We start from the raw sequence: 16670 nt of genomic DNA on the forward strand, positions 1-16670 counted from the left end.
TGGAAAGCTCATTGGGATGTGCAGCTGCCACATTAGCTGACCCATTGTATTGCAGATTCTTAGATTCATAGGGAAAATTGATGACATTTTAATTTACAGTATTAATTTATCACTTAAAAAGACTTCTGAATGATTTGCCCTTCTTGTTATCCTTTTATTTCTTTTTCTTAGTTAGATGGCACTGTGAAAAAATACCTCCATTTGCGTGTTCAGACCTTCTCAGCTGTGTCTTGGAAAGAACAATTTTTCATAACCAATTATTTCAGCAGTGTAATGGTTGAAAATGTATGCATTTTAGTCACGCTTAACTGACTGCTTGACTAAATCCTTTTTAACATATTGTTGGTAGTGAGAGTTGTTTTGTTCAGTTGCACACAGAACTTTTCAGTGCTGTTTCACAAATTGGTAGTTGTGGCTGAACACTCTCAGTGAATCCTATTTAGAAGAGGGACAGGAGGAGCAAATATTGTGATTTTGGTGTGCTAACTGTTGAACTGTAAGCTGCAGATGGCCTCAATAGCACCATTATTTGAAGTTTGATTGGCAAATGGGGGCAAAGTAAGCAAAGCATCTTTATAGTTTCACTAACCATATGGTCAGTCTCTCTTGTTAGCTGCTGGAAATAGTCGTATACACTCAGAATGAGGTTGCAATTAGCACACTTAAAATTATGAACTTCTTACCTGAGCCCTAGTCCCATCGATCTGCTGTTTAAAATCAATATAAACTGACAGATTGTGCAGAAATTAGTATGGTTCCAGATGGAACTATTGGAGATGAAGTCCCTTCCAGGTGTTGTGGTGGGTTTTTTTGTGTTGTGTTGTTTTGATGGTTGTTGTTTGTTTGTTTCATTGTTTCCAAACCTTACAGGTCACAATGGTAAAATCTGTTATTTATGCAGAAATTGAGTACTCAGAAATTGAAGTGACAGAACTTAAAGTTGCTAGTGCAACTTGTCCTTGAGGAGATGAATCTCCTTATTCTTCTCCCTTGCTCATCTATAACTGTATTTATGACTAAAAAAGTACACTGGCCAATTCTGTATTCACTTTCATTAGGTATGTCTCTGTAAGAATAGCAAATGTGTTCTTGTGTGCTTAAATTGAGACTGAAATCTAGGAGACCTGATTTCTATTTCTGACTCTTCTGAAGGTGTCCTGTATTGCTTTGGGACTGAGTGTGTAAATACATTTGAACTTAAGACCCTCATTAAAATTCTATGAGAAATGTTCTTGGCAATTCCTGAGTTCTGGATGTGCAGTGTTCCTTTAACATTGCTAATTAAACAGACTATCCCTTTGTGCCTTAGATTTTAGTGTATCAATTTGTTTGGTTTTGTGGTTGTTCTATAGGAGGATAAGGATACGGATTCTACCAAAGAGCCTTTGGATGACCTATTTCCCAATGATGAAGATGACCAAGGACAAGGAAGTAAGTGCACTTCAAATTACAATACTAATATATTCCTGCGTTGCAGGATATAGAGATATTCTTTACAAAAATTAATCCAGTCTGTAAATTGGTATGTATAGAAGTGAGGCCTAGGTTTTAATAGAGAGTTTACTAGTTGTTGTAAAGTTCTTGGGGCTGGCTTCAGAAAATTGGTCTCACGGTCTTTCCTGTGGGCCTCAGAATGGAAAAGATTTGTTCCAAGTGACTGAGGCAGATTCTGGAGCATTGAGGCTTTCTGATGGTCTGCCGAGATGGTGAATTCTGTTAATGACTTTTTTAATGATCTGATTTAACACTTTGGGGCAGGTTTCAGTGTAAATCTTTCTCATATAATCTTTTGTCCTTTGCAAAGGTTGTCTTCTTGAGTTTTACTACTCACTCTATAAATACTCAGGTCGGAAGGACTGATGAATATGCAGTGAAGTTTGAGGTAGAGGTTTGGTAGCATGGTTGAAAAGAAGCCATTAAAAAGATAAGCCTTGCTTAGTGAAATCTTGTGATTTTCGTATGGACGTAAATCTGATATTACATAATGTATTGACCATGTACTGTATATTTATATACTATAATGGTTCCTAATGAACAAATTACTTCAGAAAAAATGTCTGAAGAGTCCCACCTCTGTAATCAGAGTTTGAAATTTCCTTTATGGGCACTTGCATAAGGTACAGGCAATGCCTGCTAGTGTGGTAATGCTGCTCATAGCCAGCAATGGAAAGAGGACTTGGAGAGTTTGAAATAGGTTAGTGATGACTATGAACTCCTTCCTGACCTCATCCTTCCTTCCCTAGAATGTCATAGTAGGAAAGTTGAATGACAGAGCTGCCTATATTCCTGTGTAGTCCCTCTACCTTTTTTTGCTTTACAAAAGACAAGGTTGACTTTTTGGTAATTACCTTGACCTTCAGGAAAAACACTGGAATGCTTCCATGCTTTGTTAGGCAGTGACTAGGGGTGTGGGCTTGGAATTGTATGATTCCACTGACACTAAAAGGCTCCCACTTGCTGCGAGAGTGTTTTTTGTTTAATAGAAAGAAGAAAATCAGGCTCGTGGCTGGACCCTTATCCTGTGTGTTGTCTAGAATGTAATGAAAATGAGTAAGAAATAATTTTCTGAGTTTTCTGAGAAATCTCCTAGATGTAGAGAAAAGGAGTATTAGATTTCTGGGGGAAGTGGGAGGATGGAGATTGCAACAACCAAAGGTTAGGAGCTACTGGAAAGTAAGTGGCTGAGCCTGGGGATTGGTAGGTAAAACCTAAAGGTTGACACTGGCTTTGACTCAGTGCCTTTTTTCTTGCAGCTGTTATTTGTGACATCCAAGGTATTTTAATCCTTTATGTATCAGCTTTAAGTATTCCTTGGTGTAGCCAAAAAAGGGAAACAAACAAAAAAAATTGTGTGTATAGAAAAGGAGAATAAAGGAAAAAGGACAAATATTTTGAGCTTTTCTACAGGTATTTGGCTTGTATATATTAATGTTCCTTTCTGTAGGGAAACATCAATATTTGTAAGTGTGAAGTTATGATATAATCCTGAGAACTGTTAATGATTCACTGAGCTGAAATAATTTCCTACTTTTTTATTGGTTTCTTACATGTGGCCCTTTGAGCTAATAGGAGTGTAAAATAATACTGACACAATATTGGACAGACTATAAAGAAAAAATGGTCATATTTTCACTGTCATTGTTCAAGACAGCATGACTGCTGTGAAGTACGTTCTAATGTTTTGTATTTAAGAAATTTCACTCGGTCTCATTTTGTGTCATTGAGCAGTAATGTTAGATGTTTTAGTTACAGTCATCTTTTAAACAATTTGAAATTTTGCGGATTTCTTTCAGTTCAACAGCAGCATAGCAGCGCAGCAGCTGCTGCCCAACAAGGTGGCTATGAAATTCCAGCAAGATTGAGGACCCTTCATAACCTTGTTATTCAGTACGCTTCCCAAGGGAGATACGAGGTTGCTGTTCCTCTCTGTAAACAAGCTCTTGAAGATCTGGAGAAGACTTCGGGTCATGATCATCCTGATGTTGCCACTATGTTGAACATACTTGCTTTGGTGTACAGGTTTGTATACTGACATTGATAAATATCAGTTAAATAAACAGTATTTGACTTTAATCTGTTAATGCTCAGACTAACATTTTATGACTGTTGTATTATTTCCCATTCCTTGTTTTTTATTAAAACCCTCTAAGAGGGTCCTGCAATATTTAAATGTCTCGCTATACTGAAAGTCAAACAACTTGCTGCATTTTTGCCTGTGCCTTTGTTGTTTATTTTATTTTATTTTATTTTATTTTATTTTATTTTATTTTATTTTATTTTATTTTATTTTATTTTATTTTATTTTATTTTATTTTATTTTATTTTATTTTATTTTATTTTATTTTATTTTATTTTATTTTATTTTATTTTATTTTATTTTAGTCTACTGAGGGGGCATGTCTTTGTTACCCACTTATAGATAATCTAGAGAGGTATACATTGGACAGCACTGTAAAAGTAGTACGTGTTGGTCCTAAACCAGCAAATTACTTACAGGCTTCAGGTTTTTACTTCGTGATTTCTAAATATATTCTCAATTGCTCTTATTTTGTACTAGTGTCTTTAGACCAATACTGAAGTCAGCTTCATTTACTATGTCTTTCTTTTATGAATCCTCAGTATTAATTATGACTCTTTAAAATTTAGAGACCAGAACAAATACAAAGATGCAGCAAATCTCCTGAATGATGCCTTGGCTATCCGTGAAAAGACTTTGGGCAAAGATCATCCAGCGGTTTGTATACATACAATATCATATTTTTAGTCATGTTTTCCACTGAATTTTTTTCAACTCATTCTAATGTTAAACTCAACAGGAAAGTTTTTAAGACCTGGCTTATCTCTAAACAGTACAGGTAGGAGGCCACAATGTAACATTATTTGTTTTCTCTTGAATAATTAACATACCTCTTGAGCATTCTATTCAGTGCTGTTTCACCACAAATGACTTGCACATACTTGATTTTGGATGGCATGGATTTTCGGTGGGACATTAATTTATGAAGAAAGATTTTAATTTGCTTACTCAAATAACTTTGAAAAAATTCAGGTTGATGGTGTACTTCTCTTTGGTTTCACTGCTGCTTTTAAATGAAACATAAATCAAGGTTTTTACTTAGTGTTTAAAATGAATGTGATGTTTCTCTTCCTGTAGCTTTTGTGAAGCAGGGCAGATCTGAGTAAACATTTGAGACGTAATTGTGTAAGAGAAGAACATATGAAGAAAATGTATATACCAAATGAAATTTTGACAAATGAAGCAAAAGTATTTTGTGATTTTTTTTTTCCTTTCCTCATTTTTGTATGTATGTATTCAATAATAATTATTTTCTTCATTTGTAAATTTCAAGAGGTCTGCTCTGTGCATGGAAAATTTGAATATGTCACTACATTGCATATATGTTAATTTGTCAGATATTTGAATCAGCAAATTCCAGTGTACTTAACATTTCTCTACTATTGACAGGTGGCAGCAACTCTAAATAATCTTGCAGTACTTTATGGTAAACGAGGAAAGTACAAAGAGGCTGAACCGTTGTGTAAGCGAGCTCTGGAAATCAGAGAGAAGGTATGAGTGAAAGAATACAGTACCTTTGAATGGATTTTTTTGAGGAAGGAGCAAAGTTAAACACCTTCCCTTTTTTTATGTTTTGGCTGGGTAGATCTGCCAGATAAACCACAGAGCTAGCAATAGCCTAGTAGTGTCTGAAATTCAAACAAGCAGTAAGTTCCAGCAGTCCTATGGAGCTGTTGGAGCACTCCAGGTTTATTTTGCAATTAACCTTTACTTTTTCTTTCCCCTGCAATAGTCAAGTAATGTTTGATTTGACAAGAGCATTGAAATTAAAAATGAAACATTATTACAATTTTAAGCTCATTATTCTATATGGATATTTAGTCCATGAGACTGAATACCTGCATCTTCAGGCTTTTTTGTATAATACATTGCATATAATGTTCTTATACTACTTAGATTATTCCTGTTATGAATGATCCTGCAGCATTCTCAGTTTGTAATAGTATTGAATGATTTTCATCTCTTTCAAATGTAGATTTTGCTTTTGTCATCCTCATGTTGAATTGATGAGGAATAAAAACTAACAGGGTATTTCTAAATCATGCATTTCTAAACCCTGATATGGTGACTGGAGAATGTTTTAATACAAGGTATTTAATTTTCAGGTCCTGGGGAAAGATCACCCTGATGTTGCCAAACAATTAAATAACTTGGCTTTACTATGCCAGAACCAGGGTAAATATGAGGAGGTTGAATACTATTATCAGAGGGCACTGGAGATTTACCAAACTAAGCTGGGACCAGATGATCCAAATGTTGCAAAAACAAAGAATAACCTGGTAAGCCTTTTATAAGGTGAATCTAAGAAAAAGTAACTTTTTTCTGATGAATTGAAATGTACCTTTATTCAGCATGTGTTGGATTTATTATTTATCAAGCTAAATAAAACAGTGCACTGATACCTTTTGGGGGTGTATTTTGTTTTTAGGCATCCTGCTATCTAAAACAGGGCAAATTTAAGCAAGCAGAAAATTTATACAAAGAGATTCTTACTCGCGCTCATGAACGGGAATTTGGCTCTGTAGACGGTAAGAAACTTGATTTGAATGTATATTTAATTGTTGTAGTTGTTATGGAATAAAATCTGCAGGAAGTTAATTGTATCCTGATCTAAATTCTGTCTACTCGCTGTAGACTTAAAAAATGAGATTATAGATATGTTGAAGCACATTCGTGGAAAGAAAGCACTTAGATACAGCACTAATATTTGATTCAAAAGGAGAGCTTTTCTTACCTGCGATGGACTTGGTAGGTTTACGTTTTATGGATTATATTTCTGGCAGAATTTATCTTATTTTTCATAAGGGCAGAAAAAATGTTTGTCACTTGCCAGTCCCAGGGAGAAGACAGTACATGATTTTTAATGATACAATAAATACATTGTTAATGTGAGCCCTCCATTAATACATTTTAAAAAATGAGGAAGATACCCTTAAATTGTGAATTACACTGTATATTGAAGTCAAATGCATTTTATCAACTATAAATCACAGCAAAGAATTTTCATTGCATTCCATGACAGTAACATACACACCACTTAGTAGATGTCAAAATAGTTCTTATGATAAAATAAGTGTGTGTTGCCTATCACATGACAAATTGATGGCAGCATATACTGACTTCAAAGCTTCTCAAAAGTACCTGTTTTTAAGTTCAGATAAGAAAAGAAGACAGAATTGTAAAGCTATAAAAGAGGTGCATGTTTTATGTATCTGTTGCTTGTAGTACAGACAGCATACTTTTCTGTAGTGGTAATATAATTATCAGCTTCACAACTTCATTTCAGAAGGGTGAGAAGGAAACAATGACTACTTTGTAGTTTTGTACTTCTATAATTTTTTTCTTCTGTTTCACCAGATGAAAATAAGCCTATTTGGATGCACGCAGAAGAGAGGGAAGAATGCAAAGTAAGGCCGTTGTCATAAATATTTCTTTTTGACCTTTACTATTTAAATTACAAATCAGTTATTTTTCTTCAATGTTGTTTCTTTTAGGGGAAGCAAAAAGACGGCACGTCTTTTGGAGAATATGGTAGCTGGTACAAAGCTTGCAAAGTTGACAGGTGGGCAATTGTCCTTTACAGGACAAACAACGTGGCAAGACCCAGTATCCAGAAATGTCAGATTAAGACATGTTTAAAAATGAAGCCAAACCAGCTGTTTGCTTAGGGTTATGAAAACTATAGTACTAAAAATTCAGGCCCCGAACCATGTTTTAGGAACACAGTGTCAGTTTCTAAGTCCTGAGGCTGCTTTTGATCTAGGCTGGTTACATCTAGTAAGTGACATAAAATTTTACCAGTTGTGTTCTTGAGAGTGCTTCATGTGAACACACAGGTCACCTCTCTTTTTATACCGTTGGTTGGCATATGTGCTCTTCCTGCCCCAGCAAGACCTCTAGAGAGGGCCAGAAGCAAAAAGGAGACTGTACAAATAACGGGGCCTCGAGTTTTCTGGCTGGCACAAGAGAACAAATTTAAACTGCCACAATTCAACATTATTTGAGTTCCTAAAGCTTGAAGAATATAGTTCAGTGTGAATGAAAACATGTACTTTAAAATGGAAGAAGAAAAACAAGAAGTTCAGCTTGGATTATACTTGGTAAAAGATTTTTTTGTTTCCTTTAGTTTTTTTAACTGCCTTTTTTTTAATGTGCTGGTGGTGCGATTTAAGAAAAAGCCTGCACTTAGTACTGATAATGTTCAGGGAGGGTTTTGAATTTCTTTAGTGTTTAAGTTCATGTAACAAGCAACAGAAACTTTATAGTATTGTAATCTGCTCTTTCTTCTCCATCCTAAGCGCTGGGTGCAATACCTTTGGTTGGTTTGTTTCCTTGTACTAGTTCATTCTAATTCACGAGGAAGTCTTTTATCTACTGTTACTGGAGCAAATCTTCAAGCAACAATACCGTGGCTGAGCTAATTCTTACTGTGTCATTGAAACAAAAATATCTTGTTGATACTTGTTAATGGACTGTGCGGTATTTTTTTTTTCCTCCCTTATTGTTCAAGTGTAGTTTGAAGGCATAGAAACTGCAAACAGGTAGTAAGTCAAAGCTGATGAACTGTTAATTTGTTTTGTGGCTAACACACACTGCTGTAGTGGTCACTGTATGCATGAGTAGGCATATTTTATGGAAGCTTCACAATTATTCAGTTGGACACACTCAGATTGAGGCAAATTTTCACCTCAAGGTGCATCTGAGAAACATGAGGATATAGCACTCCAGTTTTCTCCTGGAGTAGATCCAGAGGCAGGTTACCAGCTTCCAGTTTCAGGGCTGTTGACTGATCCCAGTGTGAGCCGTTAATGCACTTTGAAGAGAGGTAACAGGATTTTCCAGGTACATTATAATGTATTTAATGAGATACAGTAAATATTTTCCAAAAATATGATAAATGCTTTATTAATTTGTTTTTATTAGTTTGTGAATTGAGAAGACTTTAATGTGTATGTAGCTATATGCACACTTTTTTTTTTCTTCTTTGAATAGTCCAACAGTAACAACTACCTTAAAGAACCTTGGGGCACTTTACAGACGACAGGGCAAATTTGAAGCTGCTGAAACATTAGAAGAGGCAGCAATGAGATCCCGTAAACAGGCAAGTATGACAATTCGCCTGAATGATATTTCTGCATTGTGCTCATGCACATTTTCGACTTCAGTGTGTATCGTATGTGCAGAATGTAGAAACTTTTAGCTATTCAGTGTCTAGTGCCTGGTGTTGACCTCTTATTTCAGTCTGAACTGGTGATAAACTCATACCTTCCTAACACTTGCAGACTGGTAGTTGCTGGGGACATTGCACCGTGTACTGGGGGCGTGATTCAAATTAGGGTTGAAATTGGAAATGGAAGAGCAGAAAGCAGCATTGGCCTGCACTCCTCAGCTGGCTCTGTGTCCTGGGAGAGAGACTGTAGCCAGGGGAAAATGGAGAGTTTCTGTTGATCATTTCCTTTGCCATAACAGTGTCCTACTTTTAGTAAGGAGTTGTCAAACTTCCACATGTTCTGTTTCTGCACACAACTGTCTGACTGATGCGGACCTTCAGAAGGCTATTTTAAATCTGTCAAGTTGCTGTTCCTATTACTTTTGCAGACAGATGGGATAGATATTATGGTTTAAGGGGGGACTATTATTCTTTTAATGTGGAAAAGTTCTGCGCTGTCCCTGCTCTCTGATCTGCTGTTCAAATAACCCGTTTTCACAGTCTCAGAAGGTTTTTGTTGGGGTTTCACTGGCTTTTTGTTTTTCCTTTCTCTTTTGGGTGATTTGATACAATGTCTTTTATAAAAGTAGGTAAGACCAGACAGGCAAATATGTCTTGTTAGTCAGTGTTAAAATGGAAAGCAAAATAAGGAATATAAGCAAATAAAAAAACTTGGAAAGGTGGGGGTTTTTTGCAATAGTAAATAAGATTTGTATATTTTTTTCCAGAAGTGATTTGTTTTGTTTTGCTTTCTTATATGTCCATGTAAATTTCTAAACTAAGATTCTAAATTCAAGTAAACTTACTAACATAATATATTGATTTTATTGGTTATGCTGATCTCGAGTTGTATTTTAAAGAATGATGCTGCAGTGTTTGAGGTATATAGAAGCAGATTTCTGGAAAAGGGAGAGAGCAAAAAGTTCCTGGCAAACCTCATGCTCCTCTAGTGAATTCAGCAACAGTTCCCTGTGATATAAGGTGGCGTAAGTTCTCTCTTCCACAAAAAAATGATGGAAAATTCACAAATGTTTGCCAAATAAATTGAAGGAAACTGGTAAGAGCAAAGTATGAATCTGGAAGAAAAGTTGACAGAGGTACTTTTCTTCTACTGAGGAGGATTTTCACATACTTTTACTGAAGGTTCATTCCTGGTGTGTCATTTAAATATAATTTGAAGACAAGAAATGAACGTGCACTGCATTTGACGTATTTGCTTTGATTCTTAGTTTTACTGTTGCAATTACGTGTCATAATTTTTTAGTGTGAACATATACAACCAGGATAATTTGGCATGATATAATAGTAATAAGAAGACTAGAAGAAAACCTAACTTGCAGTTATGTTTGTTTTCTTTTCTATATTAAAAAAACACCAGCTTTTCAAGTTCAAAATTTAACTATGAAGCTTGGAATTGATTATTTGGGAATTAAGGATGGGAGGATCTTGCTGTTGGAGAAGTCTCTTTCAGAGTCCCTCTTTAATCAGCCCATATCTGGCTTGCCAGTACTGCTGCCAAAACTCGTCCTTGTGTCCATTTTCCATATTGCCTGCTGGAGGCTTGCTGCTGCTATTTTATCTTCAGATTTGCATCAGTGCATCATGTACCACCTATACTATTATATCATAATCCATGACATTACACACAGCAGTGGATTTGGACATGTAGTGAACAACTGTCTTACTAGCAGCGTTTAACACTGCCTTTCTATTCTAGGTCATTAAAGAAAGAGGCTATATGTGATACATCACCTCCAAAGTGATGATTTAAAATAGTTTAATGCTCTTTGTGCTCTGTGCTGTTAAAGGGGTTGGTGCAAAAGCCATTTTGAGCCCATACTTTTCTACTGAGAGCTCTAGCCACTCTTCATACAGTGGTATGGAAGTGAACATTTCTGATCATTATATATTGGTCTCATGCTTCCTTGTGTGCTGAATTTATTTGGGAGGGCTGTTTTGGTCTTCAGTTACTGGAAACCAGCTGTATGGGAATGAGGAACCTGATTTTTCTGTGCCACTAAAACAACTTTCATTTTTTTTCATGCACTTTTAAGTAGAATTTTGGCATGATTTTCACTTCCTATATTGTGGTAGACTGTCTGGGTTTGCACACATCCCCTGCTGTGTTTGCTGCTAATGCTGCACAATGAAGGATGCAGAATATTTTCTTACGTGTCTTACAATATTTATCTGGCATTTCTTCCTGTCAGCAAATACCATTTGTGGTGTGGAGTAGGTTTATTATAAAGAAAACAAAACTGAAAATAAGTATGATTTTAGCTTGGTTACTTACTAGTTTGTGTTAAAGATTTTGCCATTATTTTTAGTACAGGGTTTTCATAGAAGGTATTTTAGCACTTTTAAGATACTTAAAGGATTGTTTGGTGATTGATGTGCGTTCTTTAATACAAAGTAAACATATTGTATTTACCATAGTCTGTTCTATTTCAAGCTTATTTTCTATTTTATCTCTTTCTGAAGGATAGATTATAGTACTGTGCCAAGTGTCATGTCTTTATTTGTAAATAACACAACCCGTGTCTTAAGTATTAGGTATTCAGACATCTGCGACGTTCTTTCCAAAAGTAGGTGGACACTGCACATTTGATAGGTGGAAAGCTGAGAATTGCATTCACTGTTCATGATCAATAAATTGCTGAAATTGCTGGTGGTCACATGTCTCCAGGTAAGTGACATATACATCATGAGGCTCTGACAAGTAATAAGGAAGGAGAAAAAGAATGGCAAGTCACTGAATTTTCAAAGTACCAAACTACTGGTCCACTTCATGCTGTATTGTTTCCTGCAATGTTTAAAGGCCAACTCAACAGCCCTTTGAAAGCAGAGTCAGGGTGTTGGAGTTGCTTCCTTCTTGATATGGTTATTGTATGTAAGTTGTAGATTGATACAGGTTGTAATAAAATAAAACCTCTTCCCATTTTATGTAATTCTCAGGGTCTTGACAATGTTCATAAACAGAGAGTTGCTGAAGTGCTGAATGACCCTGAGAGCATAGAAAAAAGGCGAAGCCGAGAGAGCCTCAATGTTGACGTGGTAAAGTACGAGAGTGGTCCTGATGGCGGCGAGGAAGTGAGTATGAGCGTAGAATGGAACGGGGTAAGTACAGTACACAGTTTAAGAAAATAGCCTAGATAAATTATCACCATAACCAACGTGGTTGTCCATTCACCAGCCTGTTGTGTTCCCAGTAGCTTCTTGGTTGATCTACTTTGTATTTTGTAATTTTGCAGAAACAATTAAGAAATGAAGAATGACATTTTGTTTTTTATAACATAATGTAAAAAAAAAAAAAAAGTAATATATTAAAACATCCTTTCTGTTGTTGCCCTGAATGGTGAAAATTCTTCAAGAATCCTGAGCAGTTGTATTTAAGTTGTTTAATGCTGATTGAGTGTCCTGGTTATGGTCTGGTGTACAATTGCTTGTCAGTGGTTTCTTTTTACTGGTAGAAATATTCTGGCAATTAACTTACTTTTGCTTTTTTCCTTTTGATGCCACATTTGTCTATATTTTAAATGTTTCTTTAAAAATACTGCATCTGTTGGAATTACAAAGAACATTTGCTATAGAGATGTATTAAATGTTAGCACTTTTAGAGTAAATGAAAGTGTTCAGTCTAACACTGAAATAATTTCAATTTCCTCGTTACCCGACTTGTTAGAGGAAAGACTGTGACTTTTCAAGCTGCTATACAGTCTGTTTTAAGAAAGTGCCATCACATAACATGTGATAGTAACTTCGTATTTCTTAAGTGAAATATTAATGTCATTTTCCTATATTACAATTTCACTGGAGTCAGGGCTTGTTCCTATTCATTTCCCATATATTGGCTTCACTGTATAACACTGATTGTCATAAAGTAAGAAGATATATATATGTGATTACGTATGCAATTTTCTAACCATTGTTTTCCTTTATTTGAAAGACAATTCAAGCTTTGGGTTATTGATCTGGCTTATGTAGTTGTTTGCTTCTGTCACCAGCTTTCCTGTGTTTTATCCCATTGCTGGCAATGGGATATATAGAGCACTGTTAACTAACTCCCAGCTGCAATTCTGCTGCAAATATCCTGTTATATTATAAAAGTGGTGTCGCCTGCTTTTGCTTTAGGGGAGGGGAAGTAGCCTACTTTGCAACATTGAGTGCTCTGAAGTTTTGATTCTCTTACAATAGCAATCTTTTCATTTTCTTCCTTTTTGTAGCCACACGAGACAAAGTTTAGCATTCCAAAGAAAACTTGATAAAACACATACTGCTTTAGTCTTAAAGGAGAATGTTCTTTTCCATCTTTGCTTTTGTCTATTATTGTTTCATTGGCATTGGTGTTCTCAGTGCCACGACAGTCAATCAGCATCTATTGTGAATAATACTGCATCATTAACCAAGCCAAAGTAAGGTTGGATAACTCTTTTTTAATGCTCATTTTGCCCATTCAGCATTAGAACTGTGTACTGTACTCTTCCCTTAATTTTCGCTGTACTTTGCATGACTATATGTTCTAAATGGATTACATTTTTTTTTTCTGCTATTGACATTAATTTAAACAAGCATGCAGGTTTTGGATTGAAAAGGCCTTCTGGAAAAGCAATAGACAGTATTTCTAGGTCAATATTTGAATCCAACTCAGTGATAATATTTGTTGATCTGAAAAATTAAATTTTGACCTCTAAAGGCAGAGAAACTTTCCACTTTTAGTGTGCTGAAGTGGCATTGCTTTATTCTTATCTTTATTTCTTTTTTTCCCCCTCTTGAGAGAAGGTTTTTTCTATTATGTGTGTTACGTAAAGTGGGCAACTCTCTCTCCCTCTACCCTGCTGATGTTCCTATCTTATCGCTATTCTTCCCTCTATACTGTGTAGTTTTTTTACCCTTGTGTGTTCCCTCCAGACAAAATATTCTGATTTGTAAAGTACAGTAGAATTTTTTTTATCAGGTGGCTACTTGTGTGTGCAGAGCCTGAGGAGAGGCCTTTTCCCTTTAAATTCTTCTCAAGTGCTCAAGCTGACGCATATTGGCTGTCAGGGAAAATAGGTGGAGAGCATAAAGCAACAAACTTCAATGAAAGTTTTTTTGTAAGATTTACAGTAATTAAGTAACTTCCATAGGGAATATAATCCCTATTAAGTATTGTTTACTGTAATGTCTTATGTTTGTACAAAAAGAACTGAAATATATGTTGAAATAAATCTGTCAGTGACTGTTAAAATCAATGTGCTAAGTGAGGTTGTGTATTGCACGTTTACATGTTATTTATAAAGTTAATCCAATAAAGTTAACAAAAGATAGTCCAAAATGCAAATAAATAATTTGTCTTAAAAATTCAAGGTAGAAATCCCAAGATTTTTGTCCCTTATTATGTTTGTATATTAAAAGTGACAGTGGATATTTGTAACTGGCATTTCTGTAAATTGATCTTGCAGCCAGTTGGAGAACAGATCATCATGGTGTTGTGATATAGCTTAAGATCATGTTTTTAGTGTGAGGAAATATCTTTTAATATTCTATACTGTATGCTTCAAAAGTATAAGCTTTTGGGCACATCAGTCCACTTTCAGGTGTGAAACAAAGACAAATTTCACTACCATAGACCAGCTGGGGAGAGTTGCCCTTGTTTAATAGGATGTGTCAGTCAGAGCATCGTAGCAGACAGCTGGAGACGGCGGTGGGAGGTGTAAGCAAAAGTAATAAGGTGATTCTCATTCTGAGCGACATAAAAACTGGCAATTAATCTTTGCCGTAGAAAAGGCTATCTCTGTGGGGTTTTTCATTTGTTTAAACTGGATTTAGGATTTTTTTGTATCCTAAGCTTGTATTTTAAAGGTATTTTGTTGATCATGCAGTCAGTGTTTCACTTGGAAGTTCGACGTTTTTATTTCAGACTTGAAGTACCCAAGAGCCTGTCTGCTCGTTCCTAATGTGCTCATCAGCACAATAGAAGTTATGCTCTATACCTACCAAATTTGTCTTGCCTTTGTTGATTGGATCATTATCGCTATTATAGCATCAGTGGTTTAACACCATAGGAATAATTAACCTTTCCACTGATCTAATACTTATAATTGGAATTTAAATCTCAATTTATTCAACCCTGCAAAGCTGAAGTCTATTTTTAAATGTGTGAACAATATATGCAATTTAGTTTGAAACACAAATGTCAGATTTAGATCTTCTAATCACTTGATAGGAAGGCATTTTGCCATTTCCAAGAATAATTTTAATTACTGCTCACTCCAGTTGCTGTAGATAAAGGCTCTCAAAACCACCGGTATCTTTTAAGACTATCAGTAATGGTTTCTGTACTTAACACTGAGAATGGAAAGCATGTAAATTGAACCACAGCTTCTATTTAAAGGTGGATTCTTTCAGCTGCCTCACTACATTAGGCAAAGTCCAGACGTTTCCACTTGGATGATATACACACAGACAGATATGTTCTGAAAAATACTCACGAGCTCAGTTTTATTCTAATTCCTTAAAGGAATGAACAGAATTTTGTCTGGAGGTTAGGGGAAGACCTCTTTTTTCTTGCAGTTTTGTTTCAAGGAAAATTCCTGACAGAAGTTAAAGCTGAAATGAATGCACCTTGCTCTGTTCCTTTCTTCTGTTATATTTTTTTTCCTTTATTTTTATTTTTCTGTTAATGTCAGCTGAAAAAAAAAATCCTTTATTTGTTTATAAAATGTAATACTAAGGCTATCCCTTCTGAAAGGTGTTTTGTATTCTAACTTAAGGAATGCACAGCATCATTCATTTGTAAGTCGGATATTAGTGTATAGGCGAAACTGTATAAAGCTGTACATTCTGTCCAAATACTCTGGGAATGTGACCTAGAAATACTGTAAACGTAACTGTTCAAAATTGAAAACTGTTGAATTTTTCCCAACAGTTTCATTCAGTTTTTCTCTCTCCGTTTCTGACAGGCCTAGATGCCTTTTGTGATTCTTATACTGTCTCCTGCATGACGGGCGTGCACCATCTTCAAGCTTTAACTTCTCTCTTCAGTACTGACTGCTGTGTTTTAGCAAACCCCTTAAGATTCTTGTCAGAGCTACACTTCCCTGTAAACTGGCCATTCCTTCAGTGCTGCTGTCTTCTTTTTCAGTTTTCTATTTCTGTACACGTGTAGCTTTGCCAGATATGTATCTAGTCATACAAAATGTTATTACAACCATTTGCTCTGTAATACATTAGTAAAAAAAAAAAAGTATCAATGAACTTTATAAGTAGCTGTTCACTATGGAAAAAAGGTAGTTAAAAGTGTCACACAAGGTATTACTGGAATGGCATGATGGTGATCTTTACAGGAGAAAAACAAAACCAAACCCGTAACAGTAAGGCATGTTCTCCAAGTGCTTTAAAATGTATTTAGAGACCTATTACATGGTTAACATCAATATGGAACTCTGGATGTCTTCACTTATGATTATTCTAAAGTAGCATTGCTGTTTAGTCTTTGTGTGAGATTTTGGGAATTATGCTTTTCTCTACTAATCTTGGTGTTCAGTGATTTGTGTATTTGTCTTTCTAACTTCTAATAAACTCACTCCAACTCAGGCGTCTGTCTTTGTCTGCTTAGTAGTTCTTTACTTTCTTCTTTTACAATTCTTCTTTCATAATCACATAGGATTTCTATGAAGTAGGAGGCAGTCACTTCTAATCTTACTAAACTGTTTGTTTTTTTTAAGAGTAAAACATTTAAAAATAGTATTGTGGTCAGTTGGAAGTTTCTTTGGATCAGCATAGCAGTGTAAAACATGAATGCAATGTATAAAAAAATAATCCTGTTTTACATTTTCTTTGGTGAAAGTTAAAATGAAGCACAGACATTTAACCCTACATGTTTCTGATCAAGAAATATTTTTG

The 16670-nt window shown here is 35.4% G+C and overlaps 1 protein-coding gene across 8 annotated transcripts in view; it reads left to right on the forward strand.

The window, feature by feature from the left end:
* KLC1 (kinesin light chain 1) overlaps nt 1-16670 on the forward strand; it is a 60363-nt gene that overhangs the window by 33665 nt on the left and 10028 nt on the right. For 4 of the 8 annotated variants that reach the window (XM_071809681.1, XM_071809683.1, XM_071809685.1 and 1 more), the window contains exons 4-13: nt 1353-1431; nt 3294-3519; nt 4147-4234; nt 4967-5068; nt 5683-5856; nt 6006-6105; nt 6935-6984; nt 7072-7139; nt 8570-8678; nt 11742-11903. In XM_071809681.1, the coding sequence (XP_071665782.1) occupies nt 1353-1431; nt 3294-3519; nt 4147-4234; nt 4967-5068; nt 5683-5856; nt 6006-6105; nt 6935-6984; nt 7072-7139; nt 8570-8678; nt 11742-11903 (1158 nt within the window). Of the gene's footprint in view, nt 1-1352; nt 1432-3293; nt 3520-4146; nt 4235-4966; nt 5069-5682; nt 5857-6005; nt 6106-6934; nt 6985-7071; nt 7140-8569; nt 8679-11741; nt 11904-15727; nt 16361-16670 lie in introns of those variants that run through there. The other 4 variants (XM_071809682.1, XM_071809686.1, XM_071809687.1 and 1 more) reach the window with 3 other exon arrangements.

Source organism: Patagioenas fasciata, chromosome 5 (genome assembly GCF_037038585.1).
Source record: "Patagioenas fasciata isolate bPatFas1 chromosome 5, bPatFas1.hap1, whole genome shotgun sequence".
Taxonomy (NCBI): Eukaryota; Metazoa; Chordata; class Aves; order Columbiformes; family Columbidae; genus Patagioenas; species Patagioenas fasciata.